Source organism: Nipponia nippon, unplaced genomic scaffold, assembly GCF_047370975.1.
Source record: "Nipponia nippon isolate SJK-2023a ecotype South Korea unplaced genomic scaffold, ASM4737097v1 scaffold_2, whole genome shotgun sequence".
Lineage (NCBI taxonomy): Eukaryota > Metazoa > Chordata > Aves > Pelecaniformes > Threskiornithidae > Nipponia > Nipponia nippon.
In genome coordinates this window covers 109,717,818-109,739,268 of record NW_028262336.1, presented here as the reverse complement: position 1 = coordinate 109,739,268, position 21,451 = coordinate 109,717,818, and the positions used below count along the sequence as shown (strand labels likewise).

The 21,451-nt window shown below is 39.1% G+C and overlaps 1 protein-coding gene across 6 annotated transcripts in view; it reads right to left on the bottom strand.

The window, feature by feature from the left end:
- Nucleotides 1–21,451, bottom strand: part of ATP8A2 (ATPase phospholipid transporting 8A2) — a 349,469-nt gene that overhangs the window by 110,935 nt on the left and 217,083 nt on the right. For all 6 annotated transcript variants that reach the window (XM_087757791.1, XM_087757793.1, XM_087757792.1 and 3 more), the window contains 3 exons: nt 5,131–5,205; nt 2,314–2,436; nt 1,177–1,255 (listed from right to left, as the gene is read on the bottom strand). In XM_087757791.1, the coding sequence (XP_087613917.1) occupies nt 1,177–1,255; nt 2,314–2,436; nt 5,131–5,205 (277 nt within the window). The remainder of the gene's footprint in view (nt 1–1,176; nt 1,256–2,313; nt 2,437–5,130; nt 5,206–21,451) is intronic.

Genomic DNA, 21,451 nt, shown 5'->3' with positions numbered 1-21,451 from the left:
TGAAGTTGGATTTAAAGAAGAGCTATTTGAGATTAACTTTTCTCATAAAAATAGTGAAATGGAATAACAGAACCCCCCAAATCAAAACAAAAACCAATCAAACATAAAACCCCCTCTCCCGCAAAACTGAACCGAGCTCCCAGCCCACATACAGAGGAAAGGGAAGTCCCTTTCTTGTATGGTCCATCAGACAGCGTGTGAAGCTGCCGCTAAGGATACAATACTGATATTTTACTCAGCCAGGTAGAGAAACATGAACCTGCCTCCCACAAGTATCTTTACCATCACGCCTCTGATGTGCGCATTCATCTTCCCTCCCTTTCCATTTTCTTTCACCTCCTCCCCAATTAATCCAGCCTGGAGCTGAGAGGGTTTTCTTGAAATTAGTGTTTTCTAGCAAAGAGTTTCAGTTTTGAAGAATTCATGGGTTTAGATAAATACTATTTCTGCCTCGCCACCCCAAAATTCCTCATCTGATCTAGTCCTGTTTCTTACGACAGTAAAAGAATGGATTTCCCATGTTTTTTCCTGCCCGCACAACTATATTGTAAAGCTAGGTAGGAAGCATACAGGATTTACTGTTCCCTCAAATACCATGTAGCTGCATTACCTTTCATGGAAAGCAAAACTTAATAAGCCTAATTTGTACAACAAAAAGTCTCCTTTCCCCAATATCTCTGACTCTTGATCTGGTCTACTTCCATTCCAGCCAATTCATTTTTTCCACAGACTTCAACGGTAGTGAAATGTCTTATTTTATCCTACATTTTACAGTACTGTGTTCTGGAATTGGAAAGATCAAACAAGATACAAAGCAACTGGTTGTAATACAGCTGCTCTAAGAACATTATGCAGTAGAAAGTTAAGATCTCAACCCACTACCAAAAAAAATAAGGCACTGTATAGAACATTATTCAGTATTCAAGTAAGACTTTTTGGCAAAGCAGCAGTTTAGTTTTTCACATATTAAAGTCACAAGATGAACAATAATTACGTTAAATTAGAGTAAGTTCTGAAAGCCACTAGACAACTAGCCAAATTCAGCAGCTATAGCTTATTGAACTGTCTGTCAGCATTATTTTCTTGGGACTTGTCACGACCTCCGGTTCTGCAAACACGCTGCGCTCTGTAAGACTGAACATCAGTTACTGACGTAAGAAATAATGAAGCCCTTACCATGCTCCAGCACTTTCAGTGGAAACCAGAAGAGGATGATGGAATGGATCAGGGCATTGATGCAGTGACCCCAGAAAACCTGAGGGAAAACAAACCAAGTCATCGGTAAAGTCCAAAACTCTTGACCTCTCTTTAACTCCTAACAAACACTTCATTGTGTAGTTTAGAGTCAGACAATGTTTGTCCTGAATTGAAATACCTAAACTTCTGCAAGATCTATTTCCTCCTACAATTTCTGCTCTTTCATAACAAAACACTGGTCCAGTTGGATGGTTTTATTCTCACAACTTAAAATATAATAGGCAAGCATGCTCGCAATTTAAGATCTTTATCAAAATACAGCAAACAGAGTCACCCTTCTTTAACTACCTCAAAGAATAATTTTAAAAGGCTGATTCAGTACTATGAAATGTTCTATTTCTTTTAATGAGCAAATACTTTGTGCTCCACAATTTTTAACTTAAAAGATAATGCTGTTTTGCACAAACTAGAGCTTTACATACTCTACAATTTCCCCTCTAAATAAAGCAATTGTACAGCTTACTTGATTCAGAAGTACATTTAGATGTGCCTGTTATGGAATGAAGACAGAAATCCAAATGCTGGCATTTTCCAGCATTTAAATAGTAAAATGAAGTAAAATGTGTTCTTCAAAACTCAAAGTCCACATAAACCAATTCAAATTTTATTTTCCAAAAGAACTATGGGAATGGAGCTATACTAATTGTGAAAAAGCCCCCTAGTAAAGAGCATGATGACAACTTGTATATTAAATGAAATCCAGGCGATGTTATCCAGTTCCCATGAAAGTGGCAAACTCACCATTTAACAGCAGTTGAGAATTGAAAAATCATACTCAGATACAAATCTTACTTTGAATCAAAGTTTACAGATATTTCAGGACCCATTTCAGTTGAAGCCATACCAAGAAAATCTTTATTTAGAAGCTAGGACTTTTTTTTTTTTTTAAATAAAAAAATATAATCCCTTGAAAAGAACTGGGAGGCAGAACAATCTTAATCTCAGTGGCTAGCATAAAACACAAGTAACAGTGGGCAATAAGTTGTTTTTTGATAAGAAAGATCTGGAAAATAAGAATGCTCATAGTTACTCTTAAAGAAATGGACTTTCCCTTACCCTTGTGTTGAACCCATCTGCATTTTGAGTAATTTTGTATAGCTGTGGAAATCTAAGCATGCTATCTTGAGTACACGATCGTTCAAAAATTCCCAGAGTAAAGGGTGGCAGTGCTGTGAAAATCTGCAAGGAAAGCAAATACTAATTAAAAGCAGCTATTAGTTTTAAGTGGGTCTCAGATAATATTTCAGTATCTGGACAATAGCAAAATTCCCACAGACTTCAGCAAAGACTTATTACCAACTAGCGTGTTATTTGACATAATTTTCAAATGTCCAAACAAGTCCAAACATGAATTTCAGCAATTCATAACTCTCAAATATTGACTTACGAACAAAAGCAGCATGAAAGAAAATTCTTACTATTAACCAATTAGCTTAAACACAAGAAGTTAAGCATCAGTAGTTTCTGATGTACCAGCTAATCCAGTGAGGGTAAAACACATCAGACTGCAAAGGAAAGACAACATGTACTTTTACAAAAAAGTCTTGTAGGAATGGGTTCAAATATAGCTGGAATTGTAGCCATAATTAAGTATGTCATATGCTTAACCAAAGCTAAGTTTACAGACAAAGCAAATGTGGAAATCACATTAAAAAAATCGATTGAAAACCAAAAGCCATTCTGTATTATGGTACTTCGGGGATTCTCCAGGCAGGCATGAACTGATAGGAACAAATTAACTGCAGTATGTGTCTGTGCTATGGGCAGACGCTGAGATGACCAAGCCTCGGAAGCTTTCCAGGAGAGGCAGCAGGACGCTTTGCCAGAAGCAGAGTAAATTAGCCTCTGCCGAGTCCCACACTGCTGCTCTTAAAGTGTTTCCAGGATCTGAGGCAGCTCATTTAAAGCCAGCTTGGGTATTCATGTTTCTTGCAGTCTGCAGTGCAGGCACAGAGTGAAAATAATACCAGTATGCATGTCTGAATACTAAACTTCATTCACTTCCTTTTACATTAACAGTTTATATCGGAAAAATAATTTCTAATCCTACACATACATATATTTTTAACAGTTTCAGAAGTGTTCTTGAAGTTAAGAAGCAGCTTGAAGCTATGAACTGTTTCTAGCGTCTGTGCATGCGTGCAAAAGTTGGGCTGTGGTTCCCACCAGCAGCGAGCTGGCAATCAGGGAGTAGACAAAGAGCAACACAGAGGACTAGAGACTAGTGAGAATCAATAATTACATCTCTAGATCCAACTGGGAATGTGCTTCTTTTGCTCATAAAGTGATAAACCAGATGGTTAAATGGCAGCAGGCTGGGGGTGGGGAACTGAAACTAAGACCACTGGTCCAATATATTCCAAAAAAGGGCACGTTCTCATACAGCTTTAAGGTATTTCCCCAGGTTTCCCGTGTTTATTGGGGCATTTACATCCTCACTTGAAGTAAATCTAGCGTTTATGCTTATGAAGGTAAACCTCCAGTATGAACCAGTGCGAAAGCAGGAATTACAATGCTACTATGATTTCCTACACTTAATATTTTAATGAGACTAATGAAATAAAGGGTTAATCTGCACAGAAGAGAATGACAGAGCTAAAACCATTTTAAAACCTAACCCCTACAAATTGTGGAAGTCCCTAATATCCTACCAGCACTTGATTCTTCATGAGTTCATGCGACCAGTTCTAATTTTAGAAAATACCAACCTTACAAAACAAGGGTTAATTTCTACTTCACTGATTCTACAAGATAAATTTCATCCATGAGCTTTATGTAGGGTAGGGCAGATCCATCAATTCAGGTTTAAAGATAATAGATGCAAATATCTAAACACGAATGACAGACTGAGTAACAGTCAGGAAATTAGGGTAAAGAGAATCAAGGTAGTGGAAAATCCCTGAATAAATATCTTTCACAAAGAACATGAAATCTTATGGAATACAAGCATCTGTGCCATCATTTTTGAGATTAATGTGACAGAAGTTAAGTGTTTCCATTAATACTACTCAGTGATAAAGATAATTTGCTGGCTTTTTCTGTATTACCATGTATTTGGAATGAGTCTTCTTAAAGAAAAAAATTAAAGTTCCTCCCTCCAAAGAGAAATGCAAAGGATTTTTCAACACTGGCAAAGTATCCTAATGGCTTATAAATCCAGATACCAGGCCACTCATCAGTAACATTGCAAAGGTAACACTGTCAAAAACACCAGAACAGGTCTCTGGTATGCTATAGAACTCGGTCCTAGAGATCCTCCAGACTTTAATCTATATTATTCATTAAATAATATTATTGATTAAAGTGATCAAGTCATGTGGCACTCTGCAGAGCACAGCAAAAATCAGAAATCACTCCTGGACTGACACATCCTGCTCTTGGTTCAAGTGAAAAATGCTGGTGACGTGGCAATGCCTACTTCCTATTCTGGACCTAAAGTAGCATGAGTCAACTCAAAGCACCTGCATGACACTTCTCTGAGCATCTAACTGTTACAGCGTCTGAGGGGAAAAAAAAAAAGGAAAAATCAAAACTCAAAGATTAAGACTATCTATTTTGAACATGAGCAGTCAGCAAAATATTCAGTACAGAAGACTGAAGATGCTTTCGAAGGAAATTAAATTCCATCTAAAAGCTGCAGAGTTTTATGGAGATTGCGTTAGGCCAAACGTATATTTTCAAGGGGTTTTCCTAAATTTATTTTTGCAATAAAAACACCATCCAAAAATGAATTTTATCTACCTCAAAGTGGCTTTTACAAAAGAACTCACCTTTCCTGACATTACATCCAAGACAGTTAGCTGTGAGAAATGGGACACAACAAAACAATATACAAGTCCCAGGCGCTATCAAGTCAAAACACATAGCACTTACCACATTATACAGACCAATGCACCATCGCTCAAATAAGATCTGCCCAGAAAATCCATTAACGAAAGCAAACCAAAGCTGAAACAAACAAAGACAAGTTACAAGAAGCTTTAGGTTACTACTACAGTAGATGTTTGCATTTACAGTAGAGAAGGATGTGGAACACAGACTACCATCTGGAGATAGCTGCTTGTCATGCTCTAAAAATTATTATCAGATGTGCCAGGCAGTTATTTTCTTCTAAAATCTTACATTTTATATACTGCCAGAGTACTGCTTATTTAAAATTAAATACTCAGGTGATGGAGCAATTTGCTGTATTTGCATCATTACTCTAAAAAAATAAATGGCCTCAAACTATTTCAGAATCCTTATTGCTGGCAAATTAACATGCTTGAAGCCAGAAGCCAACCTTGTTTCCATCATGGTCAGCAAAGACCAGAATTTTCAAGGTAAGTGTGTTTTGATGGGAGGCTCTGCTTGACTTCTGTGTCCTATTTTTAGAGTCCCAGAAATTACATTGATACCAGCTTATCAGTTACATAATCATATTACAATTTTATTGTCTACATGATGCAAACATTACTATTTAATAAACTACCAATTTAAAAATTAAACATTGGAAGAGGTTGCCCGAAGAGGATGTGGAGTCTTCATCCTTTTACAGGTTTACAAACCCAACTGGGCAAGCTCTGAGCAACCTGGTTTTAATTTAGCATTCACCCTACTTTAAACAAGAGGTTGGACTAGACGGCCTCCAACTTGCCTTCCAACCAAGGGGACTCCATAATGCCACAATCCCAGGAAACCACTGTAAGCTGCAGTGCATAGGTAAAGCCTTTTCAGCATTTCCTTGGACCTAGCTTCCTTGAGCCTACTTCTTGTTTAAGCAACTTTCTGAAGCAAGAGCTGCTTTACTGGGTTGGAATAAAGTTTCTTAGTCAGCGGGCACTGAAAGCAGCTTAGGAGAGACTATAAGAAAGAAGGGAAAGAATTATCTTTCACAAGTAAACTGAAAACTAGAAGAATAATCAGCAGTTTAAGGGTATCCTGAAACAGCTTGCATGTGAATTATTGCACTTAATAGATAGCAAAGGATCTCTGAATTTGTGGCTGTAGTCTCTTAAAATCCACATTGCAGCACGGCACTTCATTCAAAATTAACTCAACATTGTGTGTGGGAACACTGCTCCTCCCCACTGTCTTTCAACACGTTTTGTCTTGCGTTTACTTTACAAGTTCACGTTGCACTGGATGCGCTAGGTATTGCAGAGCAGCCAAGTGATGCCGATGCCTATTCCCTTCTCACTGCCAGGCATCTTTTCTGACACCATTCTGTCACTCATATAGAGCAGCACTCTCCTACCGGCATCAGTTATTCTCCAGCTCACTCATGCAGTATTAGTGTCCTAGCAGAACACCTCAGATAACAATTAGTTAATGGTATGTCATCTGATCTCTGCTCCCACCCAAAATGGATATAGAATAATTAGGAAAGACGACAAGAGACAATACCAAGACTGCATCAAGACCTACATCTGTTTTCATAGATGCAATATCTAAACAGACTAGGGACTCTTCAGCATGGGACGGAGGCAACTTAAGGGAAGATTAAAACATTTACAAGATTGACAAGAATAACAAATAGCTGTTCAAATAGGCACTGCTGGAAGACATTAGATTAGCAAGCTACACAAAAAGTGAAATGTTTTCACACAATACATGGGTGATCTATGGAACTGCCTGCCAGATGATGCTGTGGATGCAAAAAGCAATCAGGAAAAAAATCATGGAAGAAAAGCTGGAGACCAGATGAGTCCGCCAGAGAACTACCACTGTGCACAGATCAGAAACCACATTAGTTGCACTCTTATTCTGACCCTCTACAGCTGTTCTTACATCTATTATAACACCATTCTTCTTTAAAACTAATCATCATACTAATGAACTCTTGCTGTTCAAGTAAGAAGCAATGACACTGATCTCAACTCATCTGCTTATCGATATGCCTTGCACAGTAGACCAGCTACTTAAACTGATTTCCTACAATTTTTTAAACCTTCAGCTGCTCTTTCTAGTAGGGAGTTTCTATTGATTTTACCCTACATTATTCTGAAGTTTGCATCCTTCTATACCTGCTGCCCGTGCAGCTTGCAGTTTAGAAGTGCCCTTGTAAGCTTTCTTAAGGGCTAGCAGTTTCATTCCATTTAGTTGAAATGCACCAACCTAGTATAAACCACAAAATATTTCTCCAGTTTCCTAAAAAAAAATTCCTCTTCCTTTCACATTGACAATCACGCATTAAATTAAATAAGCATTTAAGCGTTCATCTCTCCAGCTCTGTCCAGAAAAAGGACAAAAGGAAGACACATTCTACATCCCAACTTTTTTCATCACTTCTACTGTATTTGTACCTTGAACGATCAATGCTCTCTAAATCTCACTCTAAGGACTCAACTAATGGCCCAAAGTAGCATACTGACCAGTCTCACTCTCACACTCAGAGTGTTTCAACCAGCTGTATACCTCAGCTCTTCAAATGAAAGATATGAAAGATCTTGGGTACAAAGCCTGAGGTCCCAAAAAGAAATTACAATTAGTTTGGGGCTGTCAGGTAAGGAACTTGAGGGTTTCTTCTCCTAGGAAGAAACAGAGCTTTAAACAAGCATGCTCCCAGATATTTAGCGATGATGATCTAGGCATTTATCATCTCCAGGCTTCTTGCAATTAATTGCAACTATGAATGAGGGCAGCAATCCTAGAAAACATAAATAGCTCACAAATCAGAAGCCTGTCTGCCTGGCAACCTCAGCCTGTGCTCTGCTCAGTTTTCTAGATCCCACTGGGCAAAGCAAACTTCAAAGGTTTGGTAGCAAATGTTGAGGCCTTTTATGACATTGGCTCACGCTACTTAGGAAACCATTGCCTTCCGAAACCACAGCCTCCCACAACTAGTCCTCCAGCAACAGACATTTCTGATTTTCCATCAAGAGGGTATAACAAAGCAGCCAGACTTTCTGTAGCTGGCCCATGGCTAGGAAAAAGCGCCCCAAACCAGGCAAAGCTAACATTTTAGATTCACATTTCCCAACAAAAATACTAGCAGTAATGAAGACACAATCATCTAAAACTTGGAAAAAGCAAAGCTGTTAAGATGCATTACGAAGTAGCAGACAGACTGTCAAAGTACAAGTGAAAAATACCCTCTCAACAACCCAATTTTTTCTACTCAAAGTTCCTACCCTACCACAATTGGGTGATGCAGAATTCATTACAGAGCCTGCTAAAACCACCTTGAGATTAGTCCCTCATTATAGGAGACTACTGAGATGGATGTGTCTGACTGTGGTATATAGATATCTAGGTGTCACCATCTTTAGACTTGCAGCGTCTTTCAACATTGAAAGAATTTTGTACAGAAAAGTTTTCTCCTTATTTCAAGGCTGCTATGATTTAGGTGGGCAAGAACTAACATTCAGAAAGTTCAATGTTCTGCTATTTTGAAAGCCAAATTTGAACTGTTTTTCTTTTGGCAGGATCCATACAGGTGAAAATTAGAAGTGAGCACGTTCCCAATGCTTACGCAAATCTGCATGCATCACCCGCTCCAGAGGGAAAAAGCTGTTACAGTTATGACACACTGAAAAATAACAGCTATGCTTGCCTTTTGCAGAGATTCACATTATCAAATGCCAATCAACAGAAAGAATGTCATATACTTCCTCAATATCTTAGTGTCAAGAGTAAATCAGATACTCTGCATAAAATATACATTTATTTCAAATGTAACACAAGCCATAAATTGTCATGCATGGTTTAAGGACCAGCTGTTTGTAGAGAGAGTATGGTATTCTTTAAGGTCAGCAAAGAAAAAAAAAATCCAAACAAAAAAACCTCTCTCCACCTCAACATTCCTGTTAACAAAATGTACTAAATATATTTGAAGCTGCAACAATCCATGGCTGACTCAGACTCGGTAAGCTGGTAGGAAAACTTGCCAAGTCTGCCTGACTTGCCAAGCTCCAGGGGTTTGGAGGGCTCAACTCCAGTACTGCTATGAACAAATGGACCCAAAGTTATTAAACTGCTTTTCTGGCTGGAAAAACAGAAACCTTTTCACTTTAACTATTACCTGGCTGCCAAAAAGCTGGAAAAGCTTATTTGTAACTCAGCTACAAAATATATATTTTTCTCCCAAGGAACAAGAGGTCCAATTTAAATGTAAAGAAATTCAGACCTAAGGCTGAAATCTGGGTTGATATATTGCTGCGCTTTATTATAGCAGATATTGCAAAGATCTGAAACCGGTAAGTATGGTGCACAAAAGAAGTGGAACATGTTGCAAACTGAAAACCAGCCCATGTTTCCTGCCTTGAAGTGTGGCCACATTCTTTAAATAAGAAACCCCACTGCTGAAGCACTCGATGCCAGCTGTGATGTGGGCACTTCGCCACTAGAGAAGGGGGGGAAAAGGGAGGAAAAAAAAAACAAAACCACCAAACCCCAAACAAAAACCCTCAGACTGCTGCCTCCTTCCAGAGGTCAACAAAAGCCAACAGATGGTAATACTTGGTTAATATTGACCTGAGCTGCAGGCAAACTGAGGATCTCGATGTAAAACAGTCTCGCACTGCTATTTTGAGCAACACAGCCCATCCACCTGCTCTAGAGTATATTTTGAGAAAAGATCAAGTATTATTTTCAAAAAAATATTCCCACTTGAGCAAGTTGGAAGGCAATTTTAATTGCATTATTGCTTCATGCATAATTACCGCAACATTAATGCCTGAAATAGCAGGAACTAATTTATTTAAGTGCTCTAAGGCATTGGGATGGCAAATCATCTATTCTAAATGTGTATATTTATGATGTCTCGATAATAGACAGCTTAACAAGTACTAGAAATGTTTTCCCAATTCTGCTAAAGGGCACAGAAAGCTAATGTAGTCAGGGTATCAACAATTGCCACAGGCACCAATTATAGACAGACTGGATGCCTTTACTATTCAGAAATGAGTTAAATTCTCAAAATATCCTCTCTCAGCGTGCACACACGTTTTGCATGTTCTTACCAAATAGGCTCATTTACTGTTTGCCTAATAAAGCAGGTTTGTGTGTCTTCTGTGCAGTTCATTAATAATGTATCCTGATTAAAAGCCTCCTGTTAGAGATGTTTCTCTCAATGCCGAGCTCTTATTCCTGCCCAAATGCACACAGCCTTAAAATAATCCCTTCATTAGAGAATGTACAGCACCAATTTTATAATATAGGTAAAGAGCCTTATTAATAAGATTTGACAGGATAGGCATGGCTGCCTGAGACTCACTTGATTTGCCAAGGAATATTTCCCTTGCTCCTTTTATTCCCCCTACTGTTTATTAACTCTTTGCTGAAAAGAGATCGATATTGTTCAGTTGAAAAGCATTTGCTCTAGGCCTGTGCACCCCAAACAAGTGCCCATTTAAGCTTAAAAATAATCTCCAATCTTCCTGCCAGTGTTAACAATTATTTTTAAAGTTTCATGCTGCTTTTGTCGCATTAAGAAAACCCTATGCATTTACTGCAAAGCTTGGTCAGATAAACAGATATCAAAGCAACCAATAGAGATTTCCTGGCTTTAAACACTAATTTATTAAATAAGCTTGAACAGCTGTTATTTCTTCCATTGCTGACTGCAGATACACAGTTTATATTTCAGCATCCTAAAGAGCACAGTTTTATCAGCTTCATCTTTCTCTGCTTATAGAAGAGGCACATGCAGAAAATTTCATTTCTTCCTTATACACGTTGTGTCCGTGCTCCTCTTCCCTCACTGATCAACTGCCGGCATCCTTCCTCCAAAGCACAGGGAACGCACAACAGGAGAGGCAAGCACAGGGCAGAAGAGAAGGGAGGTGCAAGAGGAGCATCAGTCCGCAGCTACACAGGCTAGCAATTCTTACAGTTTAAATTCTCAGAATAATTCTGAAGACCTTAAAATTAAATTTTATCAAACTTCTGTTTTTTCTCTGTGGTTACCACTAGATAACAATCACGTTTCTTGCCCCAGGAGTTCTGAGCATTGAGGGAGATATCACATCTGCAGATGACTATGCAGTATACATCAAAGAACCTAGCCATTAAAACATGAGAAGACTGCCTCTTCCAGCAACATTTGGCCCTGACATACTGATTAATCTGTTTAAAAAAACCTAACAAAACATAGCAGGCCATGCAAACTCCTTTTCTTCACAGTGGGGTGGTGTTTTTCTTTTTTTGTGTTCCTTGAGTTACCTGAACACCTAATCAGTATGCCAAATTATGCATTTAATATTTACGTCACTGGTAAAACAAACACATAGCCCATTAGAACAAATGTAGCAGAGCACTGTAACCTGGCATATTTTTTTTTTTAACCTTATGAAACCAAGTAGAGAAAGGGCAGGATATTTCTCCAGCTCTTTTGGCATGAAGTGTTCCAGGGACTTAATATTTCTCCAGCACACTAAGTGCTGCAGAAGCAAGCCTACTATAACGTGATTAGAAATGGCCTTTGTTGCCAAAGGGCAGATATACTTGCCAAAAGATGTGGTTAAACTTAGCAGTTCCTCAGAACATTTCCCTTTTACAAACAGAACCAGCTCTGTTCTGAGTTTACTTTTCATCCTTCCTTAAGTTTTCTGGAGTACCAAGAAAGCTGACATTGCTACACTAGGATTGCCTCATCATGTATATATGTAACACCCGAGAGGTGACAGGAGTCACATACTGAGTTTTTAAAAATCAGATGAGAAAACAACGTGGCTCAGGACAGTTCAGTCAAGCCCCATCAGGATGCAGTTTCATCTCTCCTGCACAGTCAAGGGCATCTGAACCCCAGCTAGAACAAGACTATCAAGACTGATGATGCTAGGAAGTCGCCCATCGTTATTGTACAAAGCCAGCAGCGTCCCGCTCTGGGTGGAAGTCAGGCTGAGACGGCTGTAAGATGCCAGCTGAGAGGAAACAAGGCAGGAGCTTGTTGGTTATGTCCTCCTCCCATCCCTGCTCGGGGAGCGAGGTGGGCTCAGCTGCTTGGTTGGCAAGCTGGAAACATCAGCTCAGGCCACTGTCTGCTGCCAAGCAATGGAAACTCATGCTATGAACTCCCAGTACCATCCACCTTCTTTTACAAAACAAACACTACTCCTAACACTCCTTTCTTCAGTAAAAAGAGAGGAGCTGTAAAGAAAGGTTTCCATTGATGTGCAAGACATGCTTATACACACAGCAGCAGTGACTGCAGTGTTGGAGCCAATTCACTAATGTTAACATTTTTTTGGGGTGTTGTTTTTTTTCTGCCTCCCAGATTTGCCTAATCAACTACTTTAACTGCCCTTGAGTAAGAGCACATCTCTGTGGAACCGATATGACTATTAATAGCTTGGTATGTATTAATGAGAATTTACAGTATCTCCTCAGCATGTAATCACTCCAGACTGGTCTTGATACAACTTTCACAACTCTGTAATTGACCCACATCTCACATAAAAAGATAAGGACATGCTATTACATGGTTTTAAGTGACCTGCTGGCTTTTCTGAAGCTAAGTGGTATCTTTAACCAATGATAAAGTAATAGAAGTGCTTTGGGTTTGTTATTCTTAATTTGTTCTCTAGTGCTGAAATAAATGGATAAAAAAAGACATAAGTTTAACTGCTTACATTAACCGGCGAGGAAACATCAACAGTTTCAGGTAACTTATCCACCTGAAGTTTTGCTAAGCACTTACTTGGAATCCAGTAACAAAAATTATGTCAGAAAACAAGAAAAGCAGTATTTGAAATAGAAGGTTAGGGAATTGTGGAAAAAAGGATGCTCCTACTGTTACCCAAGTAAGGACAATGAAAAGGAAGGAAAGCACAGAAAAGGCTACAGAGAAAAGGTCAACAGGCCAGCAAGTCTGGTACAAGCAGAAGCAAAACCAGCAAAACATGCAGCGCTCCATGAGTGAAGCCTGATAATGCCACGAGTCAAAAGTGAGGGTAAACCCACGAACGCTCTTCACACCTGGGGTGTGCACTAGGGCTCGGTGCAGCCTGAATAAAGCACATCACTGCAGAGCTGTAACAATAAAATATTTCAATGCCTCTCATACCAAAACAACATACAGAGACCAGAAGCTTTACCACAAATCTGTCCCCAGAAATCAGCACACAAAATGCAAAAAAACACCCCTCAACATTGTGTGCATTTGGGAAGGGGAGAGTGGAAATGTCAAAAAACATCTAAATACCCACATTGGGATCCTGTATCCTTGTGAAGCTGTATCTGTGGGACACTGGTGGAATACACCTGGTCCCACTCAAGCTGGAGCTGGCCTTACTGTAACACACATTTTCTGTCACGTACATGTATGTACATGCCCTGAAGCGACTAACAAGCAATCTGTTTCTCTAAAATCGTAGTATCCTGTTTTCACATCCAGTTAGCTGAAAGAAAACAAAATCCCAAACCCAGACCTCATTCATGCAGTACCCTGGGATGGGATCACAAGAACACAGCAATGTGTAGCAAAGATTTCTTTGAATCTAGAAGCACTAGCCCCTTAGAGGTAGAGGTTATGAGGGTGGAGGAAGATAGAATTGAATTAGAAAAAGAACTGTATAGAATGCTGTAATTCATTAAGAAAATGGTACTACTTCTGCTCATAGTTTGCTTCTTCCCATAGCATTGTGAAGTTGGCAGCTTCCATTTAGTCTATATGTAGCTTAATGAAGCAGAGTTCCCAATCCACATACAAATGCATTCACTTATACCTGCATATGGTACAAAGGGCAATAGGATAAAAAGTGATAAGGAGATCAATATTCATTTAATGTAACTAAAATACAGTTGTGCATTCTTATTTCTTGGATATGAACTCAGGCAATGTCTTATAGTAATCAAAACTACTTTAAGATTTCCAAGGACCAAATGCATTCCCAATACTGACTGAATAAAGCTGAAGGTGACAGAGACCCTGACTATCACTATTCAGCCCCTATTTTACACGACACTTCAATCCTTTCCCTTCTTACTTTTATTTGCAGAAGTCCCTTATGTTACACTTATAAACGCAGGTTCACAGATTTTGCTTTTCTTGTCACCACATAAAGGAATCCTTCTGCAGAGCTGCTGAATTAAGTGTAATAGAAGCAGTTCTGTAGCAAGGTCATTTTAGGTCTGGAACCACAGTCCCCTCAGGATTCCCTATTATGGCTACATGAACTGCCAGGTTCCCCTTGCAAGTCTGTTTTTCCCTCTTCCTCCCTATAAAATAAAATTCAGTCTCTGTAAGCCTTTGCATTAAGCTGCTTTTATCCAGGAAGTTTATATAAAGTTTTACTGACAGCTTGGAGCTCAAGGAAAATAGCAAAATTAGCAACAGAAAAGCCAGACGACTACAGAAACTGCAGCTCATCTTCTGTCATACCGACAAGAGTAAACCTTTACAGCAGTAATCCCAGGAGCAGCCGGTGTTTCTCATTCCCACAGCTCTATTAGCATTGCAGCACAGAGACAACATTCTGGCCCAACACTAGCAAGACACAGGATGCAATCTAAAAAGCTCCCTAGTACTTATCTTACATTTTTTCCATTTTTATTTATTAATACAACCATTTTCTTGGTCAGTGGGACAATCTAAAAGTAGACAGGACTTACCATTTTCTTTTTACACAACTGCTTTTAAACATGCTACCCCATCCCTAAAGGCTCCAAGACTTGTTCACAAAAGGTCTTCCCCCCCTTGCCACTCCTCTCATGTGGAAAATACATGCAATATTGGTAATTTAAGTCTAAATTTATTCCTTTACATGCTGGCAAAAGCTAAAAGACTTAAATCCTAAACATCTTTTGCCAAAATACACAGCGCATTGTAAGCACATGCAATCATTTCACTGGTAAATTACTTATTGATGTACTCCTCACTGAAGAAATAACGTTTGAACTTTTTTCAGAAAGCAATTAGGTTGCTTTCACTGCAATACATACAAATAAATTCTTGGTGTGCCTTTAAAGCATTTGCTCTATCTTCTGATAGAGCTGTGTACAAAGAAAAATCAAAGTGGTTAGGAAAAATACCTTAGACAAGAAAAACCCAGAAGTTCATACACAGGAGAGATGCATTCACGTGATTCCTGAATTCAGTCCATGATTTCATTGCATGGCTTTGGGAGGGTATTGTGCACTCACACCCACTACACCAAGCAAGCAGCAGAGACTGATGCTTTTTATGAATGACTCTCCTTGAAAGGCTGGGTAGTGAGGGGGAGACTACAGCACACCGACTATGATTGCTACAAGCCAGTGAGTTTCTAACCAGAGCAAGCTAACTCATACTATCACCTGCCTGCTGGGAAATCCCTTCATGACAAACGACGAGCAAATTACCTCTGAATGCAGGCCAGGGATATACCTCTGGTTTCTGTAGCTTTTTACCAGGTTCCACAAAAACACAATAAGACTGAGTGGTTACACACAATGAAAATCTGAGATGGCACCTGAGGTGACACTCACAGGAATAAGGTCTCCAAATAAGGTTTGACCTTAGGCAATGCCGTAAGTAGTAACTCTGAGAATGAAGATGAAGATGTATTTTGTCATCTTTTAAGCAGAGTAGAACAAAAAATTATGAAGAAAAACTAACCACAAGGTTACTTGAAAATTAGGCAAATATGTATGAACTGTGAAAATGCTATTTGTACAAGACCCCAAAGTTATTTCAGAAACAAAGTGAGTTTATATTGAGTGGAATTTCCACAAACTAACTACAGTAAATGGCATGAATGCTGCCAGCTTTTAATACGGCAGAGAGTAGAAAGCAGGGAAATACGCACAGAAAGCATCCATACTGTGAGTCACTTGATCTACACAGAACAGTACGACCCTAGCTGCTGTACAAGTCCCTTCTAGTACTCCAACAGTAGTTGTGCTTCAGAACTAGACTCAAGTGTGAAAAGCACCTAAAGAGTGCAAGAGGGGATAAACACATGTTTTCCTTTTGCAAGTCAAATAAATGAAATGCAGATGAGATGCATATTTACTACCTCTTAATGAATTCTTGGGACAGTGAGCTCTTCAGAACACAGCAGAGGCTCCAAAAAAAACATTCTTCTCTAAAGAAACCACGTAGTATATGAAAATTCATCCAATTAAATCATAGTTATGGTTTTCCCCTTAATGCATTCTCCCCTCATTTCTAGACAGGAACAGCATACATCTTTAGAAAAGTAGTTCTCCTTGGTGCAGAATGTAGCAATTTAACATCTGAGTTAAGACACACTAAGAGCTTTTTTTTTAAAAAAAAAAACCAAACCAAAAACCCAAAACAACACAGCACAGCACATTGTGTAAATTGAAGGCAACCAGCCATAGATACATAAGGAAACAAGAAGAGTAATCAGTTGTATGGGGAGACTTCTGTTCAAGTCATACGCATTATTGTTTCTTTTCTCCTTAGAAGCATGAAGCAGCCCTCATAAGATTTTGGTTACTGTGCTCAGCTCTCTAAAAGAACATCTCAGTTCCAGAAACCTTCAAAAAGAAGAACTGCAGATGCTAACTCTGCATAAGAATATCAGGACAGTCATATCCATTCAGGCCAATTGCTAAAGACAGGCAACTAGGTGGGATGAGCTGTGTGTGCATGCCAACGGAGTACGAACCAGGCAATTTCCAGGTACTCACCCAGTATCCTCAAATATCCAGCTTTGTGGATTTTCCAAGTCTCCTGTGTCTTGCCTGTGTAGTAGCCTACAACAGCTCTATCTCTTGGTGCTTTTCCTGTTTCTCAAGCCCCTGTGAACATCCTGCAACACAACATCCTTTGACAAGGAGTTTTACGTAAGGTTGAAAACGCCAGGCTTAAGCCTTTACATGAGGCAGAAAGCTGGTGCAGCAGTTGACAGCCTTTACCATTGGAGCTTGGTTTATTTTTTAGGACCTACCTGACTAGCAAGGGGAAGGAGCATTATGAACAGGACCCCAGTGAGTCAGTAAGGTTGAGGGAATGCCTCTCCAAGTTTCAACAACTCAACCAGCAATTAATAATTGGCTAATAAGCAATATTGAATGCTTTGCTCACAACAGATTTTTACCAGCTCTACCTAGAGAACGGGGCTGGTGACCAATATATTTGAAACAAAGTGGCACCCCAGATCACCTACAGATGGATGGAAAAAGAAAAATACTTGTTCTAAACAATGCTGCTAAGAGGTAAGAGAAGTAGTCTTTTAATCTGGGCATCAAAAGATTTCTCCAGTGGCAAAAGCATTTAAGCTATGACATGTCTTTCACTGCATATGGCCCACAGCTAGTCTGAAATCTGGCACCCTCGCCCCATGCAGTCCTTTAAGCTATCTTGGCAGGCTCAGCACCCTCAAATATCCTCTTATCTTGCCCTATATCCACAACATGAGACCTCACTAATGCTATAAACACAGACCTCATTCTTTCCAGCACTTCAAAGTTTTAGAAAAACCCCACACCGTTGGTCTACTCAGACCAAGTAGAAAGGGCCACAAGACACTCAGCCTACTATTCCTCCACATGCTAACACTGAGCAGTATGGACACAAGCCAGTCCACATCTATAAGCCTGCTAGGCAGCTCTCTGGAAGAACTGAAAAACACAGCATAGCTATTGCTCCCTAAGACAACACCGGAGACCCATCTGGAATTAAACAAGGCAAACAACCCTCTTACTGCACGTGGCTCTCCCAGCCTCCAGTCACTCCAGAGCACTTTCTCAGAAAGAGTCATTTCAACTCCAAATAGGATATCACAACAGACAGTGACTTAATGTTCCATTTACGACTACGTCTTCCATAGTGCAGCACACCAATCAACTCAATTAATTTAAAATGCAGGTTTTAAGTCTGCAGAACAAACTATCCAGACTATCATTTCAGTTTAAATCAGGCTTAGAGTGCTCACAGAACATTTGGAACCAATTTAAGTGGTTTTACAATCACATCACAGTTAAACCTCTGTAACTTCCTTGTGTAGGCAAGCCCGTATCGCATTTGCAAGCATTTGCTTGTAGTTTGGATGACTATGAGGAGAAAGAGGATGTCAGAAATAGACTTCGCTTCACTGCTTGGGGATTTCAGCACCAAAGGTTGAAAGGTGGGGGGAAAAAGCTTATTATTTTGCTTGCACTACTCAAACATTAGAAGAAACCTTAAACTACTTTACACTGGGATCTGTCTCAGTCGCTCAATTCTAACAACCGAGAACGTATCACCACATACAGCCACTTCGGGGGAAATAAGTCCAGAATTTACATGTCAGGTCTTCTACCCTTAGTAACCTAGGTATTTTTCAGGTAAATTATTAAATATAATTAATGCTTTTAACACCAAGTTTTTCTTTTTATCTTGCTTAATCCCCAGAAACACTATCCAATCCATCACCAGTCATCTTGCCATTCAAAGGTTTTTTCCCCTGCCAGTGCTGAAAACAACACAGAGGAAAAGCTCCAGCCTCATAACTGCCATATGTATGATACAGCTAATTGCTGGGCTGCCCTAGGCTGGAAGTCCCTCGGTAAGGGGCTGACTTGCAAAGGTTTGGTCCTTGGCGCCTTCAGTCATTCCCAGGGAGCTATTCTCTACCTTGTTTGTCTTATTAGTGTCAGGTTCTAGCATGAACACATGTGCCTTTTGCTCAGACACTACAATGTCCTATTTGAAGACTACTGAATATTTTCTTCTTGAAGGGAAGAGGATTTGACAAGTTAGGAAACATTTTCTAATGTAAAAGTTACAACAGCTGGATTTTAATCATCTCAATTATCCCACAATCAACATGCCCTCGTTGGGGGGGTCAAAATATTTTTCATGCTGCTGAAACAGAGCACAAGTTATTTCAGCCTTCAGCTGAAATCACCGCCCTGGCCCTGGAACTACAGTGCAACCATTTTACATGTTTCCAGACTTCAAGCTCAGATACCAAGAAGCAGACCACACGTGAGAAAACAGGTTATTATAGTCTATAAAAGCTTCTACCTTCTGCCCAGTGTTAGAGATGCAGCCAGAGATTTAACAAAGTGAGGAGTTGCCAGGGCTACTGTTGGGTAATTTTTCATAAAACAAGGTGCTTCTCTGAAGAAATCAATTTATATGAATACTTTTGAGCATTGGGAACTCTGAGTTTCCTATGATTAAAAAATGAAGAACAAAGCACCTGGCATAGCAAATAAAGAGCATTCATTTTATATGGCAAGTTCACAGTTTGACACGCATATGTATACTGTTGAGCTGTAAAATCAACTTACATTCATTCCTATGGGTAAATCTGCAGGTTAAATCATATTTAAAACAAGATACTGTACTAAGAACAGCTGTGTGAGTTTTCCCCAAAAATTAACAGAAGAGGAAAAAGAATATTGGTGGTTACAGGTTTTAATTACACTCAATGTCAAGGTCTCTCAGATAAGGTACAACATGCAGTCCATGGAGAAGTTGTTTTGCTTTGTATGGAAATTTAAAAACCTTTACAAGGTTATTTTAATTCAGCACAATGCTTCTTCTCAACACAGCACTAGACTCGAGTCATAAGCAACAACTCTAATGTCTTACAAAGATGAACCGTATGTCTTGAAGCAAATCCAGTGCTGCAAAATAATTTATACCTTGGCTGGTTTAAAAAAACCCAACACATATTGCAAGCTATTTCTCATGGCTGAGAGTGTTCCTACTTGCCCATAGCCATCACAGAGGTATTTCTCTTAGCTTGCTCTGTATGCATTGCCATCAGCTTGCTAAAACTACAGATATTACAGGCAAGTTATTAGATTCCAGTGTTCCAAAAAGCCACAGAAGACAGTTGTGTGAAAGCAGAGAAAGTAGCTCATCTTTTCACTATTACATTTTTAGTAATTCCTCCCACATTTATACCAGATTAAGGCAAAACAGAACCCTTGTCAAACTGATAACTCTTATGAAATGGTAACATACTTGAGACTACAGTATAGTAATGACCAAGTTACTTACATTTCTGGAATTCTTAAAATAACCCATTAACTACAGACAGCTTAGTTGGTATTTGAAGGCAAACCCAAACCTCACTTATGAAGACCTTCATATATAGAAGTAGTTAATTAGATTACCTTCCTTGGTATTGAGAATTTTAATATCAAACTTCTAAAGAGTTACTAACATCACTGCCTTCCTGTTAGCATGAAAATACAAAAGACAAGGAACCAGCAAAGCACCTTCACCTCTGAAAAGGTGTGTTTTTCCCATCCTGGCACCTGTATTGCACAGAACTGCGAGAAAGGAACCAGCAAAAAGGCGGCACTTTCTCTCTACTATGAAAAATTAGAAGCAGAACATGGACTTCAGATGGGTACCTCGTGAGAACTTTGGGGGAAAAGTAAGACAACTGAAAAGTACAAGGGGAAAAAAAAAAGGTTAATGCGCTTCAAAAGGAAGAGGGCCTTGTGGTTAGCAATGGTTGCTGAAGAGTGCGTAGAAGTTTTTGGCTTTTTTGTTGTTCTGGGGGTTTTTGCCTTTTTTTTAATAAAACTGACTTACAAGCTTTCTGCAAAGAGTTCTACAGTTTAATAATTTAGCCCATGGATGATGCTTTATTAATAGTATGCATTAGAAGTTATCACCAGAAAACTGGATAGAACCCCAGATGTCTGGTTTAAGACCATTTTTCTCCTACATTTTCAAAACATTGCATGGGGCTTTAGCTGCACGACTTAGATGAAATTAATGAGAGTCATGCAGCTATGCCTGCATATGCTGCTTTGAAAACAGAAAAGTACTGTTTTGGGTTCTGTCTTTCTGAAGCTCTTCCTGGAGTGATTTAAAGCTGTTTTTCCCTCTCTAAAGGTCTTTTCTCTAAAGGTCTTCTACACTTCACATCACCATGTCTGACACAGATAAATAGCTGAGAACTTTGGACACCCCCTTTTTCAAAGACTCCAGTACTCAGAAATTGTGTGGTACCATGAGACCAAGCAGTAAACAGCCAGGCAATTCAATTCAGCCAATTGTGCATATGTGCTCCATTTAACTGCAATAGGTTACTCAAATCAGAACACTACCGTGGGCACTGAGTGGAGTTACAACTTGATATCAACATGTGTAATTTATTATGATTGATTACTGCTTACTGTAAACCATTTTAATACCCACACATGATCAAACCTAATATAGGTTATTCAGGTTCAACCCAAAACTTCAATATATACAGTGTATTACACACCACACAAACCTCTACAGGAAAGCCATGTTGTAAATTGTAGATTAAAGAAAGAGAACTGTATATAATATGTATCATTTACAACCTATTTAAAAAAAAATCATTTT